This window comes from Marmota monax, unplaced genomic scaffold (assembly GCF_021218885.2).
Source record: "Marmota monax isolate L192 unplaced genomic scaffold, Marmota_monax_Labrador192_F-V1.1 WCK01_AAM20220418_F8-fsc00040, whole genome shotgun sequence".
In the NCBI taxonomy this organism is placed as follows: Eukaryota; Metazoa; Chordata; class Mammalia; order Rodentia; family Sciuridae; genus Marmota; species Marmota monax.
The window spans coordinates 13264941-13290079 of NW_026692782.1; the positions used below are offsets into that span (position 1 = coordinate 13264941).

The following is a 25139-nucleotide window of genomic DNA, read 5'->3' on the forward strand; positions in this document are numbered from 1 at the left end:
TATTGATTGACAGCAAGGTGGAGATGGTAATGGAGAAAGTGAGAGCTCTTCTGATGGCTTATTTCTCAGTGAACGAGCAAGGCAACTAGATAAGAGCAAAGAAGAGAAGATTTAGAGATTTGAGGACAGAAGAAAGAGTGTAAAATAGCCAAGTGAAAGAGTGGACAGTGAATAAACCAGGAAATAGAAGATTGCTTGTCGCACAGATTAATTTACTTCTCATATCAGCCCCATGAGATAAATATTATTATGCCCATTTTATAAAGGAGAGAACAGAAGTATAGAAATATTTCACATCTTGCCTGAAACCTCAAACTTAGTGACATACAATACAGCTTTGGGAACTTTAAAGTCTACTGGGTCTTTCTGCTAGCATCAATGAAAAACTATTGAAGCATTTTTTACCAGGGACTTGACATAATCAAGTTGGTCATTTGAGAAGATCTCACTTGCTAGACTTTGGCCCAAGAGAGTCCATGGTAACTTAGACTAAGACAAAGACAGAAAAGGTAGAGAGAAGGAGATGGGATCTTTTTTGTAGGTCAAATAAACATTCTTAGTGATGGAAGGATTGTGAGAGGTACAAAGATGGTAATGACTTTGAGAATTGTCATGATAAATGGATGGGGGATCAGTATCTGAGACAGAGATTCAGTGGGGGGGGGGGGGTAGAACTTTAAGTCCTGCTCATGTGGAGCTTGTGTCTCCCAAATGAAAAAGTTGAATAGAAAGTTGGCTGTGAAGGTTTGTTGTTTAGATGGCTAGAAACATAAAATCTGAGACATAGAGCAGAAAGATAACCAAACCACATCTGAACATGAGATGGTTTTGGAATGAGCATAATTAGAGGAAAGAAGGTATAGGATAATCCTGGAGGAACTCCAAAACTTAAAGGATAGATAGAATGGGTATGTTTACTAGTTGCCAGAAAACTAGGAAAAAGTTAAGAAGTCTGTCATGTCAAAGGAGCAAAATAGAATATTTTAAGGGGTAGTATAAGGACAAGTATGATGAGAAACTAAAATGCCCATTGGATATAGACATGATATATCCACTAGAGACATTAAGCCATTCATTCAGATAATAATACAGGTAGATGCCATCCTGAAATGTATCAGCATGAGTTGGATATAAGAAAAGTGCCTCAAGTCGGGCACGGTGGTGCAAACTATAACCCCAGCAGTTTGGGAGGCTGAGGCAGGAGGATCATGAGTTAAAGCCAGCCTCCACAAAAATGAGGGGCTAAGCAACTCAGTGAGACCCTGTCTGTAAATAAAATACAAAATAGGGCTGGAGATGTGGCTCAGTGGTCGAGTGCCCTTGAGTTCAATCCCAGTACTGCCTCTACCAAAAAAAGTGCCTCAAACAGTCCTGGTAAGACATAATATCAAGATTGAGAATTAAGGGTAAGATTTTTCCAAAAGGGGAGTTTCAAGCTTGTTTAAATCTCAAAAGGACACCTGCAGTTGGCATGGATTGCTTCAGTTGGTGGGAATACTAGGGAGACATTGCGAGGTGCAGGAGGGACAGAATCCTAAATGCAGACCAAGGGCTGGTACTGGCAGGGGAAGATCTCCTCTAATACCTCAGGGAAGCCAGACCTTATAAAGAGCTTCACCCCAGTCCTTTGTACACTTGGCTATCTGTATATTCTTTTTTGTATTAATTTGAAACCACGCTATATTAAAAGGCAATCCGCACCTTTTGTTAGATATTTTGCATTCACGTCTAGAGTTTCTGTCTTTTATGTGATTTATGACATATTTAATTTTCAATGTTTTTATCTTATTTAGTAAATGTCCCCTTATGGCTTTTACCTGTGGTCATCAACATGGCCGGGACTTCACCTTCTTCAACCAAACTAGACATCATCCCTTCAATATTTTTTTTTTTCTAAAACATTCCTGATCTTTTCACTTTTGAAGTTTTAGTAGATCAAGAATCATACTCTGTTAGGCATGAAGTAGGAATCTATGCCAAGCCACCTCCACCACCACCTCAGGGGTTCTTTAATTAGCACACGCTGTCCAGCCCTCAGGTTTTGGCCTCAAGCATTCTAGCAAGTTGTGCAGCTTGGTCAGGAACACTTCCTTGTGCCAGATCAAAACTGCCCATCTAGCTGATAGGCTCTGCATCCTTGCGGTGGACCAAGGACGAGGAGCAGGGCACGGCTCTTCTCAGGTGCCGGTGCCCCTCTTCCACCAGGACCGTTCAGAATGCTCCCCAGGTCTATATTTTTGATGATTTTACTCACTTCTCAGGTCAAAGGTATGTCTTTTTTTGTCAGGGTTTTCTGGTTGTACTATGAGGCAATATCTCTTTAGCCACAAAGTTTAAATTGTAAATAATAAGAACATTAGCTATGCACAGGTGATTTTGCTGAGAACCGTTAGTGTAGGGCTTGGACTAGGTTATGGCTAATCCTGAGGTTTGATGATTCTATGAAATTCCATATCACTCTTAAGCACTCTGACCCATAGTGGACATTCACCAAATACCTACAATAGCGCAGGACTGTGCTAGCCATTAGTCACATTGTACATTAGAATGTTTAAATTCAATAATATCATCTCCACTTTACAGACAAGGGACATGCGAGTAGTGTTTACAAATCAGAGAGCTACTCATAATCACACAGCTGTTAAACTGGTAAAAACTTGATTTGAATCAGAGCATGTTCCAAAACGTGCATGCCCTCTCCTCTTTATAGCTCTTTAAGGTCCCAGGTCACCTCACAGGTGACCATCAATGTGATAGGACCTGAGTAGAGAAGATTGTGTTTATCCTGACGTGGGGCTACCTACAGTTCACTAGCAAGTGAAAGCCTTACCCTTCACTGTGGGAGTTAAGACCTCAAATGTCAATGTTTCTGAAAGACAAAAATTTGGTAATTTACAAAGCAACAGGACCTTCCAGTTCAGACTTTGACAGGAGGCAGAACCAGAGACAGGTCTGAGGAGACAAAGATGGCCAGTACAGAACAGGGTGAAACTATGGAGGAAGATGAGGGACATTTATGTCTTTGACCCCTTTCCAATTTTACTTATATTTTCCTAATTTGTAAATATCCATCTCAATGTTGTTGTGTATAAAATGAGAAAAATGCACATTCAATCTCTGTGTGGATGAATGTTAATATCAGCTGGATTTCCCCCCTCATGTTTTTTTTTTTTTCCTGAAAAAGTGATCCTTGGAGCAGATCTGTACCAACTGGTCCATGTGAAACGGCTTTCTCTGATGCAGAAGCGAGACCTTGACTATGCCCATGATCACCATGACGTGCCGGTAGGTATGAGTGTCATTCAGTAAATACAGTTTATTGCTTTCACAGGAATATGGAAAGCTTCCTCTGGGTCCAGCCAGAAGCAAATAGAAAAAGAGGAGTCTCAGTTCTTGGGAGGACTCCCATTCCGCTTAGAGCCTGTGCTCAGGGGTGCACAACCCTTCAATGGGTTAGGAAACAAACATCTGCTCAGGTTTTAGGGGGTGCCATTAAGCGAGGTGTTCCAGCCACACTTCTCCAAGTTGGTCTAGAGCCACCTCACTTGTTCTGAGCTGGTGCCCATGGAATGTCATCCTGAGAATTTATTTTGTTTTCCCTGAGACCTAGCATGCAGGTTTCTTTGCCGTACAGCCAATATATTCTGAAGCAGAATTGGACAATTTTCTTAGGAACAAAAAGTCCTTCTTGGCCTGTACTTAGAAGGATGTTTGTGCAAGTCTTGAACTTTAAAAATATTTAAAATATTATTGTCAAAAGAAATGAATATTTATCATGGAAAATGGATAATAAAAGGGAGCAAGATTCACAATTAGTTTATTTTCAATCCCACTGTTATGAAAGGTCTTAGATGAATGTTCTTGATGTGTATCATTAAACACTTGCAGTTTGCATTTTAGGTTTTAAATTTGGTGCATGGAAAATATGGACAGGCATTTCACTCCAACAACTATCCTAAGGCAGGGAATTGTTTCTCTCTACCACTGCAGCAGCCTGTTTCCCAGGCTCTCACTTATTAGAGTTCTCAGTCAAAGGAAGATATTTTTCAACTTTCCAAACTGTCCTATTGATACCTCTGTCTCAGGGCTTGAGACAAAAAGTAACTCTCCTCCCAATCTCATTTGGTAAATGATGTCTATTTTTCTCCAATAATTATCTTTATAAATAATTTTTCTCTTGATTTCCAACTCCTTTTTCACCTTCCCATCATTTGTACTGGTCAAAGGTTGGTATCCAATCAAGGATGCACAACCAGTTTTCTACCACAGTGGGCTCTCCTGGAAGCTATTATCTTAAGCCTTCAATATTAATATTAAAATTTCCATTATTAATATATAGCCTGAATACAGGTGGGAAAGATTCAAGATGAGCCTGGAGCATTTTGTAGTACTAGAAAGTGCCCAAACAAATGAACAACCCCCTTTTCCCCAAAAAAAAACACACAAAGCTCCAAACTCACATTGATGAACTCAGGAAATCACTTAAAAAACTCTCAAGGGCCAAAGCTAGGATAATTTGAACAAATAAATAACATGGCCTTGTACTATAACCTGAAGAATAGACTAAGATCCGTGAGCCCAAACAGATATAAATAAATCAATGTGGAAGAATAGGCAAATCTCTCATCTACAAGAATTAAATAATTTATGTAGACATTTCTGTTTCCAGGAGGTGGAGCATGAGTCCCCACCCCTTACGTATGGGCTGGGCTGTGCATTATGATTTCCTTGCAAAGAGTACAGTATGGAGGGAAAGAAAAGAGTAACTTCACAGAGGGGAGAGGTAGCAAACGCCACCTCAGCCCGGTGATGAAGGCCAACCTCATGAATGCAAAGTCCTCCTCATAGCAAGGACTCTGGATGTGACAAAATGGCACCTTCTCTTGTGGCTTTCACCCTCATATCCATAACTACAGTCTAACCATAAGGGAAAAAAACATCAAAAAATTGAGAGGCATTCTACAAAGTACCTGTTGAGTATACCTCAAAACTGTCAGTCACTGAAAATTAGGAAAATCTGAGGGTTGAGGAGGCTGAGGAGACATGACAAATAAACAATGTGGTGCCTGGAAAGGGATTCTGGAAGAGCAAAATGTCATTATGTAAAAACTAAGGGAATCCGAATAAGTGTGGATTTAAAATAATAATAACACATCAATCCTGATTCATCAGTTGTAACAGAAATACCACAGTAATGTAGGATATTAACAGTAGGGAAGACTTAGTGCAGCATGTATCTAAGTATGAGGTAATGTCTTCCCAAGTATTTATAAGTCTCAAAAAAAAAAAACCTAAAATGAAAATCCCATTAATTTCTTAATTAATAAAATTTCACACTCAAATATTCAAATGATACAAAAAGCCCCACTGTCCCATCGTTATGCTCACACACGCGCATATATGTTGAAATATGTGACTGGACCCTTCTGGATGGAGCACATTGCTTCTTGCCTGCCCGACTGTGAATTCCATGTCTTTATTATAAGTCCTATTTTTTTTTTGCAATCAAAAAAGTCTGAACTGTGCACACCTCACTTCCAACAAATACAAAACTAAGGCCCCCCCACACCTCAGAGCCGTCCCTCATCAGATCCTCACCTGGTCAGGACAGAGTTAAACAGATAGAATACCCCAAACCCTGGGCTCCTTCTTGACTCCTCTAGTTTGCCTACCCTGACAATCAATGACTGGTGCATCTGGAGTCTAGCAGGTGCATATCTTTGAGGTTACTTACTCCTCTTTACTCCCCTGCCAAGGCACCTGCTCTGCACGAGCCGCCTTCCAGGGGCTTCCCCTCCTCAGTGCTGATTTCTCAGACCCAGTGTCTGAAATTCCATGCTGGCCTTTGCTTGTCTGCTCTTAGGAGAAGTCTCAGGCCTTCACCTCTGTGGGCTGTTCTTGCTCATCTTCTTCCTGTACCTCTCCCTCCCACTTGTGCTAAACGTGTCCTTGGTTCTCTAGCAACCTTGAACTTCTCCCTCCATGTTCCTCCAATCAGCCGGGTTCCTTCCTACCTCAGGACCTTCACAGATGCTGTTTCTTGCCTGTGGTGCTGGAATACTGCTGTGGTTCTCCTGTTATGATGTTAATCACACCTGATTCTGTGGCTATCTGGTCACCTTCTTTGCCAATCTAGAGCTTCTGTGAGGCCAGCAGCCTCCACCTTGTACACCACTCTGTCTTCATTATTATCACTGTAGTTGAAGCTGCAACTGTCAAATAAATGGACATTGAGCTCAAAGAAATTTGTACAATGAAGACCAACAACTTAAATTATGAAAAAATTATTATCAATCATAAGAAAATAAAATACTACCAAAGAAGATGGTAAATGGACATGAAGCAGAAATTCATATTTTAAAAAAACTACAAATAATGAAAGACACAAAAGAAAATTACCAATGCCAATGCTATCAAACAGAACATCACAAGTTATAATGTATAAAAAAATTATTAGTAGTAATATCCATGACTGGAAAGTTATTTGCAGCAGTCATATCTATTACTGGTATGTTAAGCAATCAACATACCAGTAATAGATATGACTGCTACAAATAATCACATGAAACCAGTATTAATTTTTGGTGAAGTTCTACATTTAGATTTCTTTTCTTTAGGATATTTATCAGTATTTATCAAAAGCCCTACATTTTTTCCAAGTTGTCAACAATGCAACTCTAAGTACAGTGAACATCCCAAAACAAATTTCTGATAATTGATACAGATTAAATAAATGATGTATGATGTTTCACTCACATTTTTTTTTGGGGGGGGGAAGCCTTAAAACACACTCTTGCAAGAGAACATTTGTAAGGGAATGGTCATGATTTCCTAATTGAAAATGGAAACTATAAAACAGCATATACAAAACTGCTAAAAACAAAACCAGAAAACAGAAGATCTGTGTGTTTTGGAGGCATGCTGTATGGACATACAGGAATTTGTGTATGGCTGGATGAGGGGAGAATATTTATTGTATTTTATTATTATTTCATTTCTAGAGAAAAACGTCCTTTGAAAATTTTAATTAAGAATAACTTGGGTGAAATCTTCCTTCTAATACTAGTTCTCTTTAAGACAAGCATGCCCAGTGTTTGCTCCCTGTAAGGACAGCTAGGAACTGGGGATAGGTGACCCCTCCTACCCCACACCACCCACTAGCAGCAGGCTCCTGACCAGCTTGTGTGGAAGTCACATGACAGATCTTGTCTTTTCAGGAAGCCTATGAAGAAGAATTGTTGTATGAAATAAAACTCAATAGAAAAACCTTAATCCTTCACCTTCTAAGATCAAGGTAAGTTCTAGTGTGATTCCATCACTTACAGATTTTGTCATCTCTGATATCCCAGTTTTTCTAAAACTGCCAGTAAAGTCAATTCTTCAAGTCACTGTTATCTCTGTATTATGTGAATTCTTCCTCTTCAGATATAAAGTCATTGCCTCTCAACAACTTAGAGACAGCTATCGACACTCTTGTGTGGTTTCTAAGTAACTCTTTGGGGCACTTGGAGTTCCTGAGCTTCATATAGACACTTTAGGAAAAGAGTTGACACGTTAGTACTTTTTGAATCAGTAGAACAAAAGAATTTTGAAACCCATGGTTTTGAAATTGACTTCTACGTTGTTTAAAATAGATATAGAACCAAGTGTTTTGGAGAGTAAGCTAAGAACTGGGAAGAATTTGCTTCATCCCGACATCTTATATAGTTGAACCAACCCCGAAATCTCTTCTTGAGTCCTTCCCTTTGCTGTTAATTTTCACAGTTTTTCTCTGAACCCTTCCTACATGGGATAGCTGTATCTCAGAGACCCAAACTATAAAAGCACAGGTTGTTGTTGATTGTTCAGTCACTTGGAATGATGCCACTATTAGAGAATGGAGACTCAGGTCTGTTAGCTAAAACAAACCAAAAATACAGAAAAACGTCCTTCCCATCCTAAATCTCCCACTAGACAAACATGCAGAAAATGCAAGCCTAATAGCATGATCATATTGATAATATTTTCAGATTGCATATTCTCCACATGAAGGGAGCTAATATTTATTAAGTGGTTTCTGTGTATTTTTATTAAAGTTATTTCTTGAGTCTTACAACATCTATATGAAGTAAGTACATTAAAACAATAGCTTATCATATATATAGCATTGAATCCCACTATTAGGTATTATTATAACACACCAATAAAAATATAGAAAAATAATAGCTTACCTAGGGTCACAATGAAGGGGGCTTTATGTTTCTGATTAAAATTTAGAGTCACGTTATCAATTGACTGAAGGTCATTCAGATTCTCTATTTCCCTTTGTGTCAGTTTTAAACTAAAACTTTCATGGAAATATGGGTTTTGCCTAAGTTACCACACTTTAGGCATGATGTTTCATAATATTCTCTTGCTCTTTTTTAATGTCTATAGTATCTTCAGTGATAATCTTCTTTTTTTCTGATTTCAATAATTTGAGTGTTTTTTTCCTCCAAGAGAGTTTATCAATTATTGAAAGTGTTAAATATTAAGTAATTAATATGACATTACTTTATAGATATGCCATTGATGTGAACTATTAAGAAGTTTGTTCCAGGTGTTTTGTTTGCATTCATCTAAACATCAATACTGGGATTTACACTGATTGATTGTACCTATGCTTGCATTCCTGAGATAAAATCTTATTTGCCTATTATTCATTATTTTAAATTATATTGTGGTATTCAACTTACAACTTGTTCATAGTGTTTGAAACTGTGTCGAAGTTGACATTAGATGACATTGGTCATATAAAATTAATAGGAGCCCAGCACTGTGGAGCTTGCCTGTAATTCCAGTGGCTCGGTGGGCTGAATCAGAAGAATCCCAGATCTGATGTCAACCTGGGCAAATTAGGATACCCTCTCTCAAAAAAAAAAAAAAAAAAAAATTTTTTTTTTTTTAAAAAGAGAGCTGGGGATGTGGCTTTGACCAGTAAAGCACCCCAGGGTTTAACCCACAGTTTAATCTACTCATTTTAATAAATAAAATGAGTTGGGTAGTGTTCTCTTATCTTACATTTTCTAAAGATATTATTCTTTTAAAATGTTTGATAGTACTCACAAGTTTTTAATTTTGTTACCTGATATTATGTGTAGACTTCCTATGTTTACTATTTACATAATACACTATTTTTCATTCACTTTTCACTACGCTTTTGTCTTTACATTTAAAATGTGCATTTTGTAAGATGGCAGTTAGTCGGCTCTTGATATTTAATGAAGTCTGTCAAAAACCTCTGATTTTTTAATTGGGATGTTTAGTCCATTCATCCTGCATGTTGTCATCGGTAGGGCTGGATTTTAAGTTTTGTTTGTTTGTTTTGCTAATATTTGATCATGGTCTGGAGGCCGCTCATCACATGGTTGCCTTTATCGCTTAGGGTTTTAGAGTGAATCATCCTCACATCCTCTCTGCTCTCATTTTTAGGGAGTTCCTGTCCTCAAATTACAGTGAGACCTTCTACACCTTGAAAAAAAAAATGCTCGTCCATCATCCTCTAATCACGGTAGCTTACAGAACCTTTCCGTGTCACTTTTCTGAAACTAATATTTCCTGATGTGATTCCGAAACTCAATTCAAGCCTTACCAATTTCTCCAAAAGGCGCCATGTCAGCACCAAACCCTGAATTGATTCATCTCACCGAATGAGACCTGAATAGAAAACAGGCACCTTTCTGTAACAAATGATCCCCATAATGTGTCTCTCTTTAATCAACTGACTTTTCTAGAGTCAATATTGTGCTAAGCCTGGAGGAAGGGCAAAGCAGGACCCCAAAGAAGACTAGAGCATCCTGGTGGGATCTACTTAAGCTAGTGATGGTGGTTTCTTCTTATTTTCCATATGAAACTTTGTTTTAACCACTATTATTCTAGTGGATATAGATTATAGTTTTTACTTCACTGTCCTTCCAGAACATACCATCTGCCACCCTCTAGCCAAGAACAATATAAGTCCTTCTTACCAAAATTATGCGTTAAAAAACTTATTTCCTCTATTTAAAGCAAATGCCAACCTCTGGGGGATCTCAGTCATCATATCGCCTTAAGACACAGAACCAGAGGAAAACTTGGTGACGTTCCTTTATGCAGGGGCTGGTGGCCATCCTGTGAGGGTGTGAGGTCCCCAGAAGGCCTCTGTCATCTACAGGCAGGAGCTGAACCATGGAAATAATGGGAAGAGTAGCACCGGACAGGCTCACCATGAGCAAACCACCATGAGGAGTTGGGGGCTGCCAGCAGGATTGAAGCAGAGAGGCCGGAAAGAAGGGCATGAGGGGGACTTGGAGGAAGGCAGGGTCTTCTTACAGGAAGCATCAAGAGCTTGGCTTCATTTCATAGGCAGCTGGGGAAATTGTGATATGAACACAAGAGGGTCAGCATGGCAAAGATTTTAGGATGAACTGAGGGAATGATATTTATATAGAAAAGGTTTGCATATCTGAAACTGGTGTCATCACCTAGTAGACTATGAAATGTGTGATGAAAGAATCCATACTTGGTTTTACACAAAGTAATGATGTGATTCAGGTACAAGATCTCTAAAGCAGACTCAAATGTTTCCAAGTGAGAGAGTGTAGTTCAGAAAGCACAGGAAAATGTGGAACCCAGGAATGAAATACTAACGTGTCTGAAAGGAAAATAATGAGATGGTAATATTTACACAATATTGATATTCATACTTACATTAATACACTCTTCTATGTTAGGAGCACTGCTTTTACCAAGGATCCATTATACATGAATTTGATTCTGCAGCCAGCATCAGCACGTGTAAAGGTCTAAGGTAAGGCAGAGTATCTTCCTCTTTCTTTCTCCGCGCCACCGGCCCCCCCCTTTTTTTTTTGGTTTCTTTTGTTTCTAGGGATTGAACCTAGCAGTGCTCTATCCCTGAGCTACACCCCCAACCTTTTATTTTTTATTTTGAGACTGGGTCTCATTAAGTTGCTACAGGGCTCACTAAGTTGCTCAGGCTGGACTCAAACTTGTGATCCTCCTGCCTCAGCTTCCCAAGTCACTACAGGCATGCACCACCCCTCACAGCTTCCTATTTATTTTATAACTTTTCCTATAAATGTTTGAAGACACCTGTTTTGCTTATTTCTTTTTACTAACTCTCTAAATAGAAAATATAATGGATAAAGGGCTATAGTATAATTTTAGCAGTGAGTGTGAGCTCCTGTGATTTATGTTCATTTTGACAAAAAGATGTCTAACACACACCCTTAGCAAGAAGAGATTTGCAACATATGACCAAAGGATTCAGAGCTGGGGGTGGAGGGTCCTGGAAATCTTTTAGTTTGTGCTCTTATGTTAGAGAACAGGACACTACATCAGAGACTTGCTCCTGAACATTCGCTAGAGTAGAACTGAATCCAAAGTCCAATTCTCTTGAATGCTAGTTCTGAGTCCCCACTATACCATGGCACTTTAGTGAGTTAGCATTTTACTCAATCAGGCTGTGTTTATGATCTCTTTATTTGGGGGCCGTTATTGGGAATTGGGAACTCGAACACTGAGCCACATCCCCAGCCCTATTTTGTATTTTATTTAGAGACAGGGTCTCACTGAGCTGCTTAGCATCTCACTTTTGCTGAGGCTGATTTTGAATTCTTGATCCTTCTGCCTCAGCCTTCCAAGCCTCTGGGATTACAGGTGGGCGCCACCACGCCCAGCTGTCTATGATCTCTAAAGAGTAAAAGGTCAGAGGTAATTCTCTATAGATCTTGGACTCAAGGACAAAGAAAGGTTCAAGGAAAAGAAGGAAGATGAGGGGTCATAGAGGGTAGAACAAGGAGTTTTTCTTTGAGTCATCCCCCATGTTCCAGCTTTTTTAAGAAAGAGAACCCCTTTAGTGACAAAATTCCCCCAAAGTAGTTTTGTATCTTCATATATTTATTCTGCACTTAATGCACAGACAAAAGAATGAACAAAATTTCTGCAAAACCTGAAGCCACCAGGGTGGGAATTATTATTGTACCTAGAAATTGGATTGTCAAACTTCTGAAAATCCATGTCGACTGACTTTTAGAAAATGTTCTTAATTCTACCAAAGCCCACAGGCTATCTTGCTTCTTTACCACCAGAAAACCTGGATCCCTGTTCATGAAGTCTTGACTTTGTAGTTTCCCATTCTTCAAAAGAAAAAGTCAATAAAATAGAATAGGATAGTTATGGATCTTGAATGCATATGGTGTTCCAATTCCCACAGGGGATTCTTCAGAGTTCGTGATCAAAGGTATCTCATTGAACCAGTGAAATACTCAGATGAGGGGGAGCATTTGGTGTTCAAATACAATGCCAAGGGGCCGTATGCTGCCAATTTTACTTGTGCGGAGCTCAATTTTACCAAGAACGCTGCTCCAACGGACACCTCACACAAGGGAAACTACAAGATGGAAGTGAGTGCTGTGTTTAAGTCCTCTTAACCCAGGTGAAACACACCCATTCCCCATGATTCCTGTAGGCTCTGGAGATTGTGAGTCAAGCTAGTGAGCACATCGCAATCTGTTTCATCAGTATCAAGAAAGGGAATGTCTACAGCCCTCTATATCGAAGACAGAAATTTTCAGTGTCTTGAAACTTGTCTTAGATAATGTCTCTCTCCTTGCCTCCCCTGCCACCTGGGGACTGTCGACGACAAGCCCTATTCTCCCTTCCCTCAGGCCAGATGTTCTGATGGTGAAGGATAACTAAGAACAATAACAGGTGGTCTGTTTCTGATGGGATGGTGGCAGAGTCCTTGGGTTTTAGACTTATATATAACTAGTTGGGTAGAAAACTAGTTCTTATCCCCAAAAGAACCAGTTGATATGAACTTGAAAGCTCCATGTTTGTTTATCATCTTCTCAGGTCCAAGGTCCAGTGTCTGAAACTTATTGGATGACTAACAAGTGTCTCCCGATAGAATCACTCAGGGAAGAGACAATTCCTTAGTTCATGAAAGAATGACTGACTTAAATCTCTGAACAAGTCCCTTTCATTTGTCCTCAGAGAACATGCCCACTCCTCATTTACGCTGAAATCATAGAAGAACTTCCTGGTATTGGTGTTTTCTAGAAATAAGAGACCTAGATTTAGCAATATTCATCTGTTTCCTTGAAATTGAGACCATGCCAATTAGGAGTTTGGGAGGCAGGAAAAAATTAGGAGGGACATGGTCAGTTCTGTCATTCAGTCTGGTTGGAGCTCTCACTATATATATATATATATATATATATATATATATATATATATATATATATATATATATATATTCATGGGTGCTTCCTACATGAACTTGCTTATGAACCATTTAATCTGTACATGAAAGAAAAAGAAAAGGAACCTTAAGTATTAAACATGGGATTCATGATTATATTATATCTCTTGTCTAACCTTAAAGACTAAACAAAGGGTAGTCAAATATGGAATGTTGCTTCAGGATTATTAGATATGCTCATTTCATTCACCTTCCAATGTCAGCAAGATTAATTTTCTTATCTTAAAAATGTTAGCTTTTCAGAAATTCGCTGTTAAGGTTAAAAATGTTAACATACTTCATTGAATTGTTCATCAATTTCCAGAGCGTCCATGAACAAAAGTATATGGAGCTGTTCGTTGTTGCTGATGATTTTGTGGTAAGTTTCCAGAGAACATTTTCGCTTTTCATTCATCCTCATGAAACCGCGGATGTGATGGAGCCCAGAGTAGTGGTGTTCTAATCGGAGTGCTATTCTGGTCTCAAACTTCTGTTTTTAACTTCTTCAAAATACATGCATATAAGAGATGATTTAGGTCTTTTGATATTGCAGGGGACTAATCCAAACTAGAACCCTCCTCCCCACTGTGAACATATGGAGAAGCTGAGCAGCATATGAAAAGTTGAAGACTCGTCAACACTCTGTTGACCAAAAGAAAACATTGAATATTTCCAGATACTAAAAATTAAGAAGAAAATCTCCATCAGAAAAGGAAGTAAAACCCAAAGCCTTGATGACCCGTGACATAGAGAATACAGTTGTAATGAGTGAGGAATTAACCTCCTTACAAGCAAAAGTCTGGCCTTTGGAAACGAGTCCTCCACATAATTCTCAGAGCTAGAAGGGGCTGCCCCATCCCTGAAAAAGAAATTAGAAAAGCTCCACTGAAACCGTAAAAGATAAAGGAAGTTTGGTTTGCCCGTAGGCATGGGAAGGGAAAATATCACCCAAGAAAAACCAGAAATTTTAAACCTGAACCATGCACAGAGAGGGCACATGGTGGTTGGTGATTTTGTTTTGTTTTGTTTTTCTTCAGCTGCAGACATACCACGCAAGGCTTTCAGCATAAAAACTGACTAGATATGTATGTGGTAAACAACTTGAGCTGAAGTAAAAAATGTCCTATAAAGACACTTTAATAATCCAAGACGAAATGAATCCTAGGAGGCAGGGTCAGCCAGCATAGTGAAGAGGAGACTAAGACTACCAAGAACTATCAGTTATCCAGTGATACCTTCAAATCATTCTTCATCACGAAAGTATAGGTTTACAGTTATCAGAGAATATAGAAAGTGAATAGAATAGAAATTACAAAAAAAAGAATTAGATGAGATGGTAAAAAATGGCCAGCTTCCTTGTAAAACTATTCCACATTGATAAAAGGAAAATGCATATATCCTTGAATGAATGAAACAGCAGATTAGACACAGGTGAAGAGAGAATCAGTATACTGGAGGATGGAGATGACAGGGAAACAACCACTTATTGATCACAGATAAGTACAGTTGAAAACTATGAGAAAATAGGAGACATTAATGCAGAATAAAAGATTGCAGAGAATGAGTATGGGTTACTGGATGACAGACACTCTTTGAGAGGCAATTCTTGAAAATGTTCCAGAAATAAATGGGGCTGAATAAACCAGATAACAATGTAGAAAAATTACAGAATAGTGAGTATGAGGGGGAAACTGTAACAAAATAAACACCTTAAATATTAAATAGAACAAAGAGAGGGAGTTGCACACTATTTAAGCAAAAGAAGAAGACTTAAGTTTTTTTTTCTTTATAACAGCTCATGATGGATGAAGCATTTTTATTGAGCTTTTATGAAGCTCCTACTATGAAAGCATGTTGATATGATGTTTTTATTTCCAGTATCGCAGGAATGGTCAACCTCACTATAAACTAAGGAACCGAATTTGGGGAATGGTCAATTTTGTCAACATGGTAAGTTTTGCTGTAGTGTGAGTCAAGCTGAACATACAAAGAACATTCTGGGGTCTATCTCCATTGGATTCTTATAGTAACCTTGATACAGTGGGAGTTCATATCACAAAAATTCATCAAGTAAAATGACTGGCAAAAATTTATTGAAAACATTGTAACAACCAATGACAGCTCTGAGATTTTGGTTTTCTACATCAATAACATTTAATATTAAAATAAGTTTTAATATTTATCTCTAACAAAATTGATGAAGCAATGTACAAAAAATTTGAAAGCCAATCACATGTAAACTGAATCTCACGTGTTATATGACCTTGTATGAAAAAAGTTTCTTCAAGCTAAAATGTATTGCCCATGGTTTGGCACAGAAATTATGGGAACTATTTCAGTAAAATCTATTAAGATGACTGCTTTTTGTAGATTTTAATGAATTATAAATCTTAAACAAATTGTGAATTGTACACATCTCTCTTTGCTGCCTCCTTAGACACCCCTGCCCTATTACCAGGATAGTAAAGAACTATGGGAACATGCTGGAAGGAATAGCTAGTGGCTGTTCATTCATCAGTTGAGAAAAACTTAATCTAGTTATCTTATTTGGCTGCTATGAAAACAACTACTGCAGACATTTGAATGCATTGGTGTGGGTGAACATAGAATTTTATGCAGATAACTAAGAGGTGGGAATGCTGGGTTATATGTCACATGTATGCCTCCTTAATTGTTTCCCATGGATTTATATTTTATTTTTAATTTTCATTCAGTTGAAAATGTTTGATGTTCCTTATGGATTCTTTTTGTTTCAGTGCTTATAGCTAGGATGTTGCTTCATTTGCCAATATTTGGGGACTTTTATGGTTTTTGTTACTGATTTCTAATTTTCATTCCATTAGAATTAGAGACTATTTTGTCAATTTCAATTCTTTTACATTTGTTGAGTTGTTTGTTTTTTCTTGACCCAGAATCTGATTGTGTTAGTCAGTTTTTTTTTAACCACTCTGACCAAAATACCTGACAAGAATAATTTAGAGAAGGAAAGATTTATTTGGCTCAGGATTCAAGTTTATACTGCTTGAATTCTCTGAGCTTCTTGGATCTATGATTCAGTGTTTCCTATTATTTTTGAAAGTTCTCTTCAAATACTTCTGCTTTATTCTCTCTCAGCTGGCTCCATGTTGGGGGCCTGAGGTGAGGGAGAACATCATGGCAGAAGAGTATAGTCTAGGAAAGCTGGTCAGCTCATGGTAGCAAGAAGGAGAGAGAGAAAAAAATTAAGAGAAAGCACTCACAAGGGGCCAAGGATTTTGAGGGTTCATCCCCAGAGACCTACTGCTTCCAACTAGGTTCCATCCCCCAGTAGAGTCCGTTCAGCTATCAATGAAATAATCCACTTGATGGATTCATCAGAATGGATTAACCCACTGATTAAATGTATTAATCTATTGATGAAGTCAGAGTCTTCATGATCCAAATCCTTCCCAGAGTCCTGCCTCTGGACATTGCTGCACTGGGGACGTCTTCAGCATGAGATTTTGGGAAACATTCCAGATCTAAACCATAACATTGGGTCTAGCATAGTTAATGTTCAAGAGTACTTTAAAAAAAATATTCTGCCATTGGTGGTTAGAGTTCTCTATAAATACTAGTTATGTCAAGTTGATTGACAGTGTTTGTCAAGTTCTCTCATTTCTCACCCCCACACTCTTGTCTCTGGAAGAAAGTTACTGTGCACAGTTCACACTTCAGGAGAGGGGAGTCATGCTTCCTTTCCACGAGAGTAGAGAGTCTATATCAATTACTGCGAATTCCTCACAAAAGGTATTCTCTTTCAACCCACGAAGTTATTTCTTCAATTGTTGTTGTATATCAATAAGGGCCACAGGGCAATACGCTAGTTGATCTGTGTGTCCCTTTGGCATACCACTATCAAAGTGTGTGAGTGTGTGTGTGTGTGTGTGTGTGTGTGTGTGAGAGAGAGAGAGAGAGAGAGAGAGAGAGAGATGGGGGAATGTGTTAGTTTATACTGTATGAATACTGCTTGAGTTCTCTGAGCTTCTTGGATCTATGATTCAGGGTTTCCTATTATTTTTGAAAGTTCTTGACCATGTTCTCTTCAAATACTTCTGCTTTATTCTCTCTCTCTTCTTCTTCTTCTGGTATTTCAGTTATTCATATATTAGAACCTGTGATTTTTCTCTTCTGTTTGTTTCACTTCTTGTCTTTCAATTTGGGTCATTTCTATAGAGTCAATAGAATTCTTTCCTTAATTGTGTCTTGCCTTTTCAAGTGCTTATCAAAGGTATTCTTTATCTTCACTACTATAATTTTTCTATCATTTCTGTTCATTCTTTCTTATAATTTCCACCTCTGTGCTGAAATTCAAATCTGTTCAAGAATGTTTTTCACTTGTTTTTTTTTTTTAATTTCTGAACAACAAATTACTACAAATTTAGCACCATAAAACAACATCCATTTCAACTTTATTTTAGGCCAGTCTAGGTACAACATAACTTGGTTCTCTGCTCACATCTCATAATGCTGAAATCAGGATGGGGAATGGGGGTTCAGCTCACATATGTTGTTGGTGGAGTTTAACTTGCTCAGTTGTAGAATTGAAGTCCCCACATCTCATGCAAGTGTCACCTGGGCTGAACTTGTTTCTAGAGACCCTGGTCATTCCTTGCTGCCTAGTGCTTCCATGGACCCTTTCACAGTGTGGCAGCTTCTTTAAGCCAGTGAGGGAATCTCTGCTGCTTCAAGTTGGTGGTCTTTTATAAAGGATTAAGTCAGGTACACCCACAGAAACCCTCTTTGGTTTAATTGCACTGATTTGGGAATTCAAACTACATCTGCAAAATCCTTTTACCTTTGCCATATTATAGCCTGATCATAGTAGTGAAATAGTCACAGTCCCACCGACATTTAAGGTACTGGGGTGTTTGTGTCAGAAGACAGAGTTCTGTCAACTCTTTGCTCTTGAACAGTGGGTGGGATTTCCTCACCTTCTAGTGTGTTCCATTGGATAGTGGGCACTATGTGAAGATGGGTAAAAATAAGGAAATAGTCTTTACACCTATTCATGATGCACTTCTTCTTCACAAGGTCCTTCACTGTTCAGTGGAATCCATCTTGTTAGAAATCCTTTTGTTGCTACTCTTAATTGCAGTGCACCAACATTTCAAATCCCACTGGCTCATCTCGTGCTTAGCCTGGGGCCGGGGTTGTTGGTAAGTGTTCGTCCGTGTTCTTGCTCCAAGTTCACTTTGCACATTGGTGGCCAGTACCCAGATCCCTCCTCAGGCTCTCGTCTATTCTTCAGTGGTGATCTGTTGATCAATACTTGATGCTGTAAGCCTGGGTGCGGCCTCAGAGCATTCTCTTATTCTGTTCTTTTTCACCCTTAGAAAAGCACTGTGCAAGGGTCACTGGGTGGGCAGTTCTAATGACCATTCTTGGAGACCTCAGCTGGGCTCAGGACATTTCCTGCCTCTCCTCCAAGGGCAGAAGGTTTTTCTATTTACCCTTTCTTCAGTCACATCAGCCTTCGTCCTTCATTCTAGGCATAAAAAAAAAATGCTGTGGTTTCCTCAAAGCTTAAGGCTTTTGCTCCTTGGTAGAAAGAGTCTGATAGATTTGGTTGAATTTTGCAAAGTAGCAGCTGCTGGTAGCCTTCAGGCCTCTTCCTCTGAGGGTGTCTCCATTCTCCCTCCTGGTCCTCTCTCTTTTTTAAAAAAATCTAAATTAATTAATTAATCAATTTTAATTAGGTACATATGACAGCAGAATGCATTTTGACCCATTGTACACGATTGCAGCACAACTTTTCACTTCTCTGGTTGTACATGATGTAGCGTGGCATCATATGTGCAGTCACACATGTACCTAGGCTAATGATGTCCATCTCATTCCACCATCTTTCCTGCCCCCATGGACCCTCCCCAACTCCTCCTCCCCTTTGTCCCATCAAAGTTCCTCAATTTTTTCCATGCCCCCACCATTATGAATCAGCATCCACTTATCAGAGAGAACATTCAGCCTTTGGTTTTGGGGGATTGGCTTACTTCACTTAGCATGATATTCTCCAACCCCATCCATTTACCTGTAAATGCCATAATTTCATCCTCTTTTAATGCTGAATAATATTCCATTGTGTATCTATATCACAGTTTCTTGATCCATTCATCTAACAAAGGGCATCTAGATTGGTTCTTTAGTTTAGCTATTGTGAATTGAGCTGCTATAAACATCGATGTGGCTGTGTCCCTGTAGTAGGCTGATTTTAAGTTCTTTGGGTATAGACCAAGGAGTGGGATAGCTGGGTCAAATGGTGACTCCGTTCCAAGTTTTCTAAGGAACCTCCACACTGCTTTGCAGATTGGTTGCCCCAATTTACAGTCCCATCAGCAGTGTATGAGTGTGACTCCTGTGAACACCCAGAGGTGGCCTGTGGAGAGTCTGTTCATGGATGTGGAGTCCCTTGTGTCTGTGTCCATATTCTGTCCCCTGCTGGTACCTTAGCAGTTCCATAAAAACGCTTGTGAATTACTCTTACCTGCTCGTAAGGTACTCAGCCTCTTTTTCCCTCCCATTCTGCCATCTGTCCTTGAAGGAGACTGTCTTGCCCTGGATTCCAGCCTAGCTGTAGGCCCTGTTACCTCAGCTCTGTGATGATTTCAAGAAAAATGTACAATTGGTAAGTTCTCAGGGTAGAAGCAACATTCTTTCTGGCATTGTACTTCTCAGGCAGGAGAACTCCTTCCACATCTTAACTGTGGCTATCAATTGAGAATCCTCCCCATGACTTTTTATAATTGGTAGGAATTATCAAGGCTCTGTCACTGACCCCAATTCAAGACTTTAATTCTCTCCTTGGTTTTCTATCTTACAAGTAAGCATACACACAAAATTATTGCTGAATTCTTATTAAAGTTTTACATTTTATATATGAGGCGGGGGTGGGGGTCACATATTATGTTACAAATAAATCCAGGAGTCTTAAAAGCCCTTGAGCTTTCCTATCATATCACTTCTTTTTTTTTGGGGGGGGGGAGTGTGTACCAGGGATTGAACCCAGGGGCAATTAACCACTGAGCCACATCCCCATCCCTTTTTATTTTTTATTTTGTGACAGGATCTTGCTGAGTTGCTTAGGGACTCACTAAATTACTGAGGCTGGCTTTGAACTTGGGATCCTCTTGCTTCAGCCTCCTGAGCCACTGGGGTTACAGGAGGTTACTGGGGTTACATCACCCCGCCCAACTTCCACCATTTCACTTCTGATAATTACATTATCTCATAGGATCTCTCTCATTTTATCTTTCTTCATGCCTTCACCTCTTTTATCTCAGAAGTTCCAAGGTTCTTTCTAGATCATGACGAGTAATTCAACTTTCTAGAACCTTCCAGATATTATTTCAAACCCACCCAAACATCTAAGAGAGAAAACAGGCTTTTGTTGTCTAGGTTCTGTCCTCACCCAACAGGATGCACCTTGGAGGACAAGTGTTTTCCATCTGCCCTTGCATGTGGTTTTATGACATTAAGCACCCCTGGGAAGGGAAACCCTCCACAAAGCTCAGATTAGAAGATTCCCCCTGTGCAGGACCCAGGTCAAAACATTCATCCCACAGTAAAGAGGAAAATTTGGGAATCACAGGCAGGAGTGTCAAATTTGAGGTCATGACTAGATGTCTAAGCTCATGTGAGTTTAAAAGAAGCCTCATTCTCATGGTTATCATAGGTCATCATGGAGACATGAAATTCAGCGTATTCATATCCTACAGGTTAAGAAAAGTAGAAAATCATGCAGGGTCATTGTCATCATCATGACATGACTCTGAAGTGTTTTAATGACTAGTTCCAGTAACACTGCATGAGTGACCTTTCTATTTCGGTTTTTTATTTACTGTTTCTCATTCATCTTTCAATCTCTCCTTCAACTGGTGCTGTGAACCAGCAGTCCTGGAAGATCAGGCTGATAGAACACTTGTTCCTTTTTCTGAAAAATCTCCATAATAATTGCCTCTCTGTGTCAACTTTTGTCCTGCCATGAGACATCTGTCAGCTAGGTGTTTACAAAGCAGTTTGGAAGAGGGGCTTGAGGGTTCAGGGTTTGTGACTATTTCTGCATGCTTTGAGAAATCCCCAGTAAGGTTTCTCAGACAAAAAAGAGGTAGTTATAAAAACCAAGCATGAAGATCAAGCATGTCCCAGCTAAGTTTCTGAATACCAATACCGACATTCAGACCTGCTGCAGAGCCAATCCTGGGCCTAAAGTACAGAAAGAAACAAAGAGTGCTCATACCACCCTGTGCCACTTGTACTGACCATACGTTTTCAGGAGATGTATACCTTGGAACTTTAATAACCTCTTTCTTCTAGATGCATTTGGAGAACGGTGCCTGTGAGGCTTATGATAGTTCAAGGAAAATCAGACCTTGTTGGTCAAGATTCTTTGTTGAGAATGGAAATTTCCCCAGTATCTTGAACAATCAAATATTCATTCTGTTTCAATATATCAATTTGTAAAATAAGAGTTGACTTATTTTCTTAGGTATCTAACAAGTTTACAATGCTTTTTTTTAAAGTATAAAGGAATACAGTTGATGAAGGATTCTTGTAGCAATTTGAATATGTGAGAAATGATTTCTTCTTTGAACAGATTTATAAAACCTTGAATATTCATGTAACGTTGGCTGGCATTGAAATGTGGACAGCTGGAGACAAAATAGAAATAGATTCAAACATTGAAACCACCTTAATGCGTTTTTCAATTTGGCAAGAAACAATCCTTAGAAAAAGGGAGAATTTTGATCATGTTCTGTTACTAAGGTATGTGACCCTTCTTTTCCTACCCACCTTAGGTAGATCATTTAAGAAAAAATAATCAACAAAGAAATCTTTTAGATTAATTGACTTTGGGTAAGATGAAGGGAAAAATACCATTTCTTGCTATATAGAAAATTTCTAAGCAGATTCTTTAATAATCCTTATTTTTGATATTGATCAATACTACAGAAGAAAAATCTGGTATATTTCCTGGACAGAGTTGAAAATATCATTAGGTGAGCAAATTGCTTTGAGAATCTGTGTATATTATTTACAAAATTCTAGCATCAACTTCTTCACCCTCTCATGCTTTGCAAACCCAGTATTACATCAAAACATACCCTTCTGGAAAACTCCCTGGTCTCTGGACACTTCTCATCAAAGGGCGGGCATCCAGCCAGTGGCCATTCTGCAAAACCATCTTCTGAACTATATAAATTGACAGACAAATAATCTGATACGTTAAACCAGCCACAGCTTCAATATTTCTAAGTAGAAGTTTGCATTCCTCTAGACTACTCAGTCATAAATTCCCTTTATGACGGAGCCACATTTTGTCATTACTGTTATTCAAAATATCTAGTGTGATACTTATCCCAGAGGGAAATGATAAGGAGTTATGAAATGGAACTTAATGCAACCTTATGTTTAGCATAGTACTGATATACTAAGAAATGTTAAATTGTGAGAAAAATGATTTGAAGTGATGGCATCTTTCAGCACATTTTCGGATGGCCCTACAGTTACAATATTCGAACAGTACCCATTTTATCTTACTTTATCTAACTGTAAAGTCAGTATTTCTCTAAAGTTCTGCAGACAGCCTGCTGATCTTCTTTCTGGTGTTATTCAGATATTAGCTTGCAGGCTGTATTCAGAAACACAAAGCTTCTAGAGCCTACAAGGAGGGGTCAGGTCTAGTTCTTTGGTAGATTGATGGGCATGAGTCAGACCTCCAAGGTAATATCATGCTTGGTGTTCATACTTGGATGGTCCATAGCATATAGATCCAGGGGCATGGCTGTGCCTGGCTTGGGCTTGCATATTCATGCACTATTGTGCCCCAAATTATGAAAGTTGAAGAATAGTAAAATATCACCATAAACTTCATAGTGGGCAAGAGAAGTCCCTTAGCTCCCTGTTTGCACATGTATTTAAAAATAATTAATAAATAAGTCCAGAAATACTTAAATGGCGATAAGCAAGTAAACTTTTACTTTCACAGAATTTCTTGTTTCTCCAGTAGCTTCTCATATCAATAGGAAGTGTGTAGAAGGGGGACTTAGCATGTTGGGTTTCTCGTGTGTCTTCCCTTCTACCTTCTCATAGATTTAGAGGTGGCCAGCCTATGTGGCATTGTCACAGTGTCACTTTTCTCTCAGGGACCATGAGAGAGGTCAGTCTCTATAGGGTCCTTCTGTGGTGCTTCATCTCCATTCATGGAATTCTCCCAAGATCTCCAGAGTTCAGGAAGGCCAGAATTCTAAGGTCCTCCAAGATGCCCAAGTACTGATACTTGGAATGGAGGTGCAGAAGCATTTCATTAGTACAGAAAGAAACGGTGCATCTACTTGACCAAAAAAAATAAAGTCCCCAGGGGGTCACCTCACCTGGCCACATTCCTTGGATTTGATCCTGTGATAGTCTAAGTGTTGTCTTCCAACCCATGGTAGCTCTCTTTAATTTTCCCACTTTAAAAACTGTTCCTAAATAAAATTGAGGCAGAATTCATATAATATACACATCTGACATTATTTCTTAAGCAATTCAGGAATAGAACGCTTTTTTGGGGGGGTGGGGACGGGGGTAACCAGGGACTGAACTCAGGGACACTCAGCCACTCAGTGTCCCTGAATTCAATCCCTGGTTACCCCTTTGTATTTTGTATTTTATTTAGAGACAGGGTCTCCATGAGTTGCTTAGCACCTTGCTGTGGCTGAGGCTGGCTTTGAACTCTTGATCCTCCTGCCTCAGCCTCCCAAGCTGCTGGGATTACAGGCATGTGCCACTGTGCCCAGCTAGGAATAGACCTCTTTTTACATGACTGCTCTTCTAAATGTTTGATTATATCTACCAAATCCTTTCTGAGTTTCATGATTGATTGAAAGTTTTAAGATTTTTCAATCACAGCTAATTGTCCAAGGTGCTACGTGAGTTCACCACATTACATTTCTCTCCATGAACTGTTTTAAATTTAACTCATTAATTTATTTTTATTTTTTGTAATTTAAGTGGTTTTGTCCATAACTGAATTCACAGTAGACTAGAGTCAAGAAAGACTCTGACCTTATAGTCTTTTTTATTGAAAATAACCTATTTTTAAAATAACAATTTCAACCTAAAATTGGCTTTTTCAATGCCTCTCATATACCATATGCTTCAAATGAGCTCAGTATCAACTAAGGTCAAATTCAATGCCAGAACTACAGAAATAAGAGGGATCATTCATGTGTAAAGGCCTGAACATTGTGCTGGTTCAGTGCAATTTGCCCTTTGTTTTAATTACAAATTTAGATTGAAGAATGTCTTTGTCTCTTGTTTGCAGTGGGAAGTGGCTTTACACACAGGAGCAAGGAATTTCTTATCCAGAGGGCATGTGCCAGCCCTATTATTCCTGCAGTATCGTGAAGGTGGGCTGTGTTTTATCTATGTTATGTTACCTAATCAAAATGTTCAGATTACATTTCTGTAATGTTCTGTGTCCCCTTGAAAGAGACCACGTGTGCATTTGTCATATATTCCCACCAAGGCATGACATGATGAAACTCATACTTCCTTTATTAAATGAGAAAAGAAATGTTTTATTAAAAGAAAAAAACCTATTAATGAATGATAAGGGTAATTGTCAGATCATAATGAAGTGGAGTTCGGAGTTGAAAGGACCATCATGTGCTGGTTAACATACAGTGATTAGTAAAGCTCGTGAGCATGTTAAATACTATTATTTACAAAGACAGGAAACATTCACAAAACTGGATGGCTGATTCAGCAAGTGAGGATAGTTGATCCTGCATGACAAGGAAGCGCATGGAGCACTTAATGTCATACATGACAGTCTTGCCTTGCATGTTCAGCAGGCACAAGACTTCTGAACAGTGTC

General features: G+C 38.9%; 1 protein-coding gene across 1 annotated transcript in view; it reads left to right on the forward strand.

The window, feature by feature from the left end:
• Positions 1-2216: 2216 nt before the first annotated feature.
• Positions 2217-25139, forward strand: part of Adam7 (ADAM metallopeptidase domain 7) — a 47739-nt gene continuing 24816 nt past the window's right edge. The window contains exons 1-10 of the mRNA XM_046447749.1: positions 2217-2269; positions 3180-3285; positions 7218-7294; positions 9451-9529; positions 10731-10807; positions 12233-12422; positions 13587-13640; positions 15140-15211; positions 21873-22042; positions 24585-24669. Coding sequence (XP_046303705.1) covers positions 2217-2269; positions 3180-3285; positions 7218-7294; positions 9451-9529; positions 10731-10807; positions 12233-12422; positions 13587-13640; positions 15140-15211; positions 21873-22042; positions 24585-24669 — 963 coding nt within the window. The remainder of the gene's footprint in view (positions 2270-3179; positions 3286-7217; positions 7295-9450; positions 9530-10730; positions 10808-12232; positions 12423-13586; positions 13641-15139; positions 15212-21872; positions 22043-24584; positions 24670-25139) is intronic.